This window comes from Solanum pennellii, chromosome 1 (genome assembly GCF_001406875.1).
Source record: "Solanum pennellii chromosome 1, SPENNV200".
Taxonomy (NCBI): Eukaryota; Viridiplantae; Streptophyta; class Magnoliopsida; order Solanales; family Solanaceae; genus Solanum; species Solanum pennellii.
In genome coordinates, this window is record NC_028637.1 from 6,025,271 (window position 1) to 6,034,066 (window position 8,796).

The 8,796-nt window shown below is 36.7% G+C and overlaps 1 protein-coding gene across 2 annotated transcripts in view; it reads right to left on the bottom strand.

Annotated features, from left to right (window-relative positions):
• Positions 1-1,692, bottom strand: part of LOC107029841 (homeobox-leucine zipper protein ATHB-13-like) — a 5,268-nt gene extending 3,576 nt beyond the window's left edge. The window contains exons 1-2 of one of the 2 annotated variants that reach the window (XM_015231298.2): positions 1,666-1,692; positions 457-851 (exon numbers count right to left, since the gene is read on the bottom strand). In XM_015231298.2, coding sequence (XP_015086784.1) covers positions 457-822 — 366 coding nt within the window. In that variant the 5' untranslated portion in view covers positions 823-851; positions 1,666-1,692. Of the gene's footprint in view, positions 1-456; positions 852-1,336; positions 1,598-1,665 lie in introns of those variants that run through there. The other variant, XM_015231293.2, reaches the window with a different exon arrangement.
• Positions 1,693-8,796: the final 7,104 nt, after the last annotated feature.

An 8,796-nucleotide genomic window follows, 5' to 3' on the forward strand; every position in this document is an offset into this window, starting at 1 on the left:
ATATATATATATATATATATATATATATATATATATTGTTATGAAATAATGTTATATTTATTTATTGATAAATAATTTCACTTTAAACTTTGTTATTTTTTCTTTGATAAAATGATTTATAACTAAACAAATGTTTACAGTTTATTTATGACAAAAATTTCAAAAATTCTTTGTTTTCTTTTAAATTTTGTATCTAGTCAAAGATCACCGCAACATAAGAGGTAATAACTCTTTTCGTTTTATACGATGATGTTAGAATGAACATAATTTTTTTAAAAAAGAAGAAAAAATACCCTTAAAATGGATGGTCTTAAGTATGCCATGCCATGACATTGACATGACTATATTAACATACCATCAACAGCAAATCAAAAAGTTTAAGACTAAGAAACATTTAAATGTAATTTTTAAAATATATAAAAAAATAATGTCATATAAAATAGAACGACGTCATACCTCTACTTGAAGCTTGTGGTTATGAGCTAGGAGAGCCTCATTTTGTGACTTGATAACATCAAACTCCCTCTTGAGAACATCATAATCCTTCTCCAATTGCTTTGTTTTCCATCTTGCCCTCCTATTTTGGAACCAAATGGCAACTTGCCTTGGTTGTAGGCCTAGAGCTCTTGCTAGTTGTATTTTCCTCTCAACCTCAAGTTTGTTCCCTAACTCAAAGTTCATCTCAAGTGTCTTCACTTGTTCCATGTTAAGCCTTCTAATCTTCTTTTCCCTTAATATAGCCTCATGATGTGTCCCATCATCAGACAAAACATCTTCTTGATCTCCATGATTTTGATCATCACATTTATTGGAAAATGACATGGATCTTTTTCCTAGAAATGAAGTAACACCTGTATCAAAATATACTATTAGATCACTCAAAAGATATTTAGTAATAAATTTTGTTTAAAATATGAGATTTCTTATATATAATGAACGAATTTAAGTTATTTACACTGACGACAATGACAAAGTTTTTTACATCATAACGTCAATTTAAACGATCGTAACAAGTTCTTCTATTTTCATGATTATTATTTCAGACTTGCTCTGAAGCTCCTTCTTCCGAGTCAACTTATATAATTTTTTATTGTACATCATATAATGACAGTATGCAAAATTTAAACTCATCATGAAAATAAGACGAATTTACATACTACAACAAGTAAAACTAATGTTAATATATCTATATCTATATCTATCTATCTATCTATCTATCTATAGATATATAGATAACATAGATTCAATAGATGCTTCACTCTTTTAAGAAGTTAAAAAATTTGAAAATCTAGATAAAGAAGTTAAAGATACAAATAAAAAAAGATGATGATGAAACCATGGAAGTGATCTTGATGGTTATCTTCATGAGGAGTATGTTGCATTAAATTAGTAGGGAAAAAATCCATTTCATTATTGCAAGAAGTCATAGGCTTAGTGAACTTTTTCTACAACTCCATTTTTTCTTTTTGATGATTTTGAATAATGCTTGAGAGGATCAAGAAAATATAAATTAATTAAAAGAGATAAGAGGGATCTATCAACAATTTTATTCAAGAAAATAGAGAAAATATGAAGCAAAAGAAAGGATAGTGATGTAGTACTTTCTTTTGTAATTATCAGACAGAAAAATATATATGGGAGAAAGATGCACCCTATCATAGATACCTTATCAACTTCACGAGGGAGACAGGGTTCATCTGACAACATTTTCTGACAAAAGTTAATCAAATTTTTATGTAAATATTTTCTTACAAAAAAAAACTTATGTTTATATTTATTTAATTAATTACCATTAAAAATAAGAGAAAATACACGATTAAGTAAATTTATATTACTTAATTACTCATCATAGTTAGGATTTGCTATAATTATCACTCGCGACTAACATTATACATTAATTATGTGGGTTGACTTCGAGTTTGTATAATTAACTATATTTGTATATGTATAATTCGCCAAAATATACAAAGACATATGTATAATATAGAATTATTTAATCAATACATATATACAATTCACCTCTCCCCCACGCTCTGACCTCTCTCGCTCGCCTATCTCCTCTCTCTCCCAGTCTTGCTTGCTTTTTATACAAATGCATATGTATAATATAGGATTATCTAACCAATATACATATACAATTCACCTCTCTCCCACTCTCTGCCCTCTCTCACTTGCCCCTCTCCTCCCTCTCCCCATCTCGCTCACCTCTCTCCTCTCTCTCCCAATCTCGCTTGTCATATATACAAATACATATGTATAATATATGATTATCTGACCAATATACATATACAATTCACAGCTCTCCCGCTTTTTGCCCTCTCTCACATCTCTCCTCTAATAAATCAGCTAAATATTTTGCAATTTAAATTTGAATGTCTAAATATTATATAGAAGTACTACATGTTGGAAAGTTTTGAATTTATTTAATTTAATATATATTTTTAAAAATATTAATTAAAGTTCAACAAATTTGACTTTTTGAAAGTTGAAGTCCGACAAATACTAATTTTATTTTTTTAAAAAAAGGGACGAATATGCATAGGCGCGCCACTGATCTTCATGAAATATTTTCCCTATTTTGCTTTTTGGGATTTTCATATATTAATTAGTCAATTTTATTATTTTCAAGGCTAATTATTACTAAAAATAAAATACGAAGAATGTATTCAATCATATTTTGATTTTCTAAAATAATAATTATTTTAGATTATCTATTTTCAATAAAAATGACAAATGAAGTGATCCAACGAGAGTAGGGTTTTAGGGGACGGAAGATCGGTGGCTCACATTGACTTCAAGAGAAGAGTCTTGAAATATGACTTCTTAATTAGTTTCAATTTATTTGACAGAGTTTAAAAAGAAAGAACAATTTTGAAATATGTGATCTAAAATAAATGAAAGATATTTATATAATTACAAATTATTTTATTAAGAGTAAAATGAAAAAATTAAAATTGAATAACATTATGTTGTAAAATTTTCACTTTGCTCAAATGTGATATTCTGTTATAAACCAAGTTCAGCCTAATGTGGACACTAAGGTCACACAAGTAGTTATTGGGTTGACAAAAGCCATTGGGCCTAGAACGAGCAATAGGGTCAAGTTAATTTGGGATCCAAGTTGAGTAGTGGGCATGAAATGATTTCATCAAAAGGCTAGTGATATGTGAATTAGGAATTATGAAAATTGTTAAGAAAAGAGTATTCCTTTGATCTTCGTTCTTAGTCTAAGCTTCTCATCCTTTTCTATCCATCTCTGTAATTTCTGATCTTCTTTCCCTTTGATTACATTCTCAGTTTCGGTTTAAGGATAGCTAGTGGTTACTCGCTTGTTGTTTTCATTTCTCAATTGTATTTTGTGTTCTTCAATGAGTATAATATATATTCTCCTTCTGTGATAACTTGAGTTGTTACATATTCAGATTGTGATCTATAGCAAAAAGATTCATAAATTACAAAAGATCATGCGCTAAATAACCAACTCAAAAGAGGATAACCGAAAAAAATTATTACACAAAATTAAGTTATTATTAGGAGAGAAATGTCTGGCTAATAAATTATAGTATTAATGATTGAAAAATACATATAAACGAATTTCATATTTTAAGTATTCATTGTTCTTTTTACTTATCTTAGTTATTCTTTTATTATGAAGAAATAAAAAAGCTCATAATAAGTAAATTTTATAGGTGAATAGTCACCCTACTGTAGCGAATGAGCACCCAGTACCCACACCATTGCCAAGGTCCACCAGGAAACATCCCTCCAAAGCCATCAGAACCACCAGATGCTACCAACCACATGGAAAAAGACTTAGAGCCGGTCGACCTTTGGAAGCTACTAGAACCACTAACACTGATTGATCTAGGCTGCGATTACTTCATTGCGAAATTTAGCAACCCATTCAGCCTCCATAAGGACCTCCACGAGGGCCCATGGTTTGTAGCATAAAAAATAGGAGCCAAACTTTGTTACGGGCACGTCAACGCTCACCCATACGACGATATGGGCAAGACTGCCACAACTCCCAATAAAATTCTATGATAGGCAAATATTAGAAAAGGTAGGGAGCAAATTGGGGTCCCTTCTAAATATCGATACCTGCACATCTGCTTCACTAAGGGGACGTTATGCACGCATCTGTGTCCAGGTTCCGCTAGAAAATCCTGTCAAGACAACAGTCAAAATTGGGAGTCATGCCCAAAAGGTGGTCTACGAGGGAGATGAAATCCTTTGTATAGGTTGTGGGAGACTAGGGCACACTATACTAAAATGCCCTCACAAAATACTTTCCGCAAGAGAAGAAACCAATAACGCCACCGAAGCAGCAGGCGAACAGACACATCAAACTGCGGAATGACAGGTAGTCACCTTTCCCAGAAGGAAAAAAACAACAATAAAGGTAACAAGCTAGCCGGAGGTAACAACAACGCAACAACATACAATACACATATCCAGGTAAGAGCATACGATCCCCAATCAGGTACGTTTCTCCATTCACCTTCCTCTCCTAAATCACCAAGAGAAGAACGACCAAATAATATCAGAGAAATAATTTAAAAATAAATGGAAAAGAAGGGCCCACTACTGGACTCCAACCATTAAATTCACCCGCCCCCCAACAACTCCTAATTAATAAGGGCCTCACCGACGCGCCTAAATTAATTGGAGTTACTCTCCAATTCAAGAAAGGATTTGGCAAATCTCCATGAGATGTCACAATTAATGAGAATGACGGAACTGGGGAGGGGCAGGCCTATCTACCCACCCCCTCCTCCTTTCTCGATGTATCAACAATGGAGGTCAACCCCATAGTTTCTCGCTCCTCTGGAAACGCTGAAGAAAATAATCATCACTTCTCAACAGTTGAAGTGACCATGGATATCGCCTCAAGCCACCAAGCATTAATTACCGGTAGAAAAGAAAGAAACCCCATCTTTCTACCCAGTTGGGACGAAACGAAATTCCTGAACCAAAGAAATGGAAAACAACTTCCCCTCCCCATAGCTACCCCCACTAACTTTTATGACTGTGCCACTGCCTCCAGACCACATCCCAACCTTGTGGCTGGAATTGGCACTGTAGGAAGATGTATCCCGTTATATTTGACGTTGGGGGGAAAACAGGTGACGCTACTCATACAAGACCCTGCTTTCCTTGCACAAATTATCAAAAAAGGGATGGATCATACAGTAAAAGGGCTGGGAATGCAGATATGTAAGCAAACACTACTGCACGCCCAAGGGAAGGGGAACACAAACATGATGACCAACCAGGACCTCGGAACTCTCTAGGTGCAAACCTTTCAGAACCTAGATTTATTCCCACTATTGCCTTATTTGAACAGCTACCAGACCCCCATATTTGTGCCATGAATATCGTCATAACTCCAAGAACAAATCTACAATACTTAGCGATAGATAGAAGGAACGAAAAGTGGAGAAAAGAAAGAGGACTCAGTGTTGGACCTTATATGGCAAAGCAACTAGGAGCTAGAGAAAATCCTCGAAATGCTGGGGAATCAAAACATGGAAATGTTTCTATTGGAGTACACGCTCTTCAAGGAATTCACGGAAGAAATCAACACAGCCATAGTGATCCACTGCCCAAAAAGAGTGACGAAGTTCACCTTAAACTTGAGGAACAAACAGCAGACAATGCCAGTGGCATCACTTTTGAATCCCATGACAAATGTGAACGAGCAGCCCTAAGTGGGAAAGGGGAAAAGCTCAATGTAACACCTACCAACTCACCCCCCATCGATGAAGCTAATCATCTGGAACAAGAGAGGGGCCAATAGCGCCAAATTTAGGCGCCAATGCGACGCCATGATCCAGAATCACAGGCCATCGATTCTTGTACTGCTGGAAACTAAAATAATAGAGCACAAACACTTCACTGAGGCTTTGAAGTTTGATACACATATTCAGTCTGCTGCAAGTGAACTCTCCGGGGGCATTGTCATCATGTGGAAGCAGGATATTATCAAACTGGACAGCGTAACCATTACCAAACAAGGAGTCCATGTGATGGTAAAGGTACTTCCTAACTTAGATCTCAGGCTTTGTTCTGCTATCTATGCTAGCCCAATTTTAAAAATGAGACTTAGTCTTTGGAAGGACCTCTGCCATATAGAAGATAACTGCAACAATGAGTGGTTAATAGGGGAGACTTCAATGACATCACACAAAATAATGAGAAACTCAGCGGGCTTAGTAGAATAGTGCTAGAGCTGAACTCTTTAGGAACTGCCTCAATAAGTGTGGAATGATAGACCTAGGCTTCAAAGGCTGTAAATAACTTGGACCAATAAGCGATACAAGAATAGGAGTGGGCTTATTCTGGAAACACGGGACAGATATGTAGCCAATACCCACTGGATAAAGCGATATCCTGACGCCTTGGTTACCCACCTACTAAGAACAAACTCGGACTACTATCCATTACTCGTCAACCTCCAGGGCAGCACAGCGAACAATACCTCTAGGCCTTTTAGGATGGAACCTATGTGATGTGGACATCCATCCTTCCAGAGTATTATCAAATATTGTTTCGATAATACAAACACCCTAGAGTGAGCCACCCAATCCTTCCAAAACGAGGTAAAAAAGTTGAATAAGTCAACCTTTGGCAATATCTTCATCAAAATGAAGAGAATCCTTGCCAGACTTGATGGCATCCAAAGATCTATGCTACTTCCCATTGTAGTGTTTTCCTGCAAGAACTCGAAAACAACCATTTGATGGAATATGACAACCTACTTCATGCGGAAGAGTTTTTATGGAAAACTAAGTCACAAATAAACTAGCTTAGTGAGGGAGACGCTAAAACGGGTTTCTTATGCGCATCTACTCTGAATTGCAAGAGAAGAAACTGAATCACCTCGCTTAAAGATGACACTGGGGCTGTGTACCTAGAAAATATCGACATTATGAACCATGCTACCAACTTCTTCACTAAACTCTGTACCAGTTCTCACACCCATTCTAGATACCCCAACTTTAGGGAACGAGCCCAAGCCAATACCCTAAACCAGACCTCCAGAGATGCGCTAGATCTTCCCATCACTAAACTAGAAATCCTCCAAGCCCTCAAATCCTTAAAGACACTGAAAGCCCTGGCCCTACCAAAAATAATGGGACTAGTAGGAGAGAAGGCATCTGCTTTCTTCAAAGATGTCTTTAACACCTCTGTGATTCCACCAGGAAAAAACCAAACTCTTTTGTGTCTCATCGCTAAGACCAACAATGCCTCAATGCTAAGAAATTTACGACCAATCGGGCTTTGCAAAACCAATTACAAATTGGTAAGAAAAATCATTGTAAACTGCGTCAATCCTCACCTTTAGAAAATCATTAGACAAAGCCAAGCGAGTTTTCTCTCCTCCAAAAGAGCATCCGATTATGCTATTATTTTACATGAATACGTCTCCCACTTCAACAAAATGAAAAGGAAGATCCCAAGCATGATCTTGAAAATTGACCTAGAGAAAGCCTTCGACAGGATTGAGTGGTCCTACATAAGGTATGCACTCCACTTTTTCAACTTCCCTACCAAACTCACCTCTCTTGTCATGAGTTGCATCAGCTCCACCTCTATCTCAATCATCGTTGACGGGGGAATAACTAACTACTTTGCACCCTCCAGGGGTATCCGACAGAGAGACCCAATATCTCCTTATCTCTTCATTTTCTGTATGGAAAGACTCTTCAGAGATATCAACAGCGAAGTCTATACAAGAGAGTTGAACCCTATCAAAATCACCAACAATGGGACCAAGATTTCCCACTTATCCTACGCAGATGACCTCACCCTCTTTGCGAGAACTGACACTACTAATTGTAAATCAATCATTAATACGCTCAATAATATCAATACACGCTTTGAGCAGGGAATAAATCTTGGGAAATCCAAGATAATATTCTCTAAAAACTGCCCCACCACCACCACTACCAGCTACTGCAATATCCTGAAAATCAGTCCAAGCGAATCCTTTAGAAAATATCCAAGGTCCCCATCTTTCACACCAGGCCAGTCAATAGTGACTTCCGATTCCTTACTAACAATGTCAACAAAAGCTGGCTAGATGGAAACCAAGTTCCTGAACATAGCAGGAAGAACCGTGCTGGCCAAAGCCATCCTCAGAAGCATCCCATCCCACATCATGCAATACATTTCTCCATTCCAAGATCTCGAAATCCATCAATAGAGCCATCAAAGACTTTGTTTGGGGAACCATTGGAGAGAAAAGGAAATTACACTTGGTTGGCTGGGAAACTATAACCAAGGATAAGAGGGGGGGGGGTCTAGGGATCCAGAAAACAGAACTTAGGAACATCTCCCTCCACACAGCCTTGTCTTGAAGAGCCTTCATAAACCCCGGTACCCTCTGGAGCAAGGTCCTGACAAGCAAATACTGTAGAAAAATCAGTAATGGCAATAGAAACAAGGTGGTCTCAAGACTCCAAAATAGTTGGGAGGTATGCCAGAAATTGTCACGACCCAAAACGAGCCGCGAGTGGCACCCACACTTATCCTACTATGTGAGTGAACCGACCAATCCAATCCCAATTTCTTACCAATATTTCAACCATAATAAACAGAATATAATGCGTAAGACTTAAAACTCATTAATATAACCAATAAATAACTTCTAAAATTTAATACTTATTATTTCCAAAATCTGGAAGTCATCACCGCAAGAACATCTATCCTCAAATTACTAAATCTAAGAGTATCTAAGAAGCTAAAATAAATGAACGGCTAGTCCATGCCAGAACTTCAAGGCATCAAGAC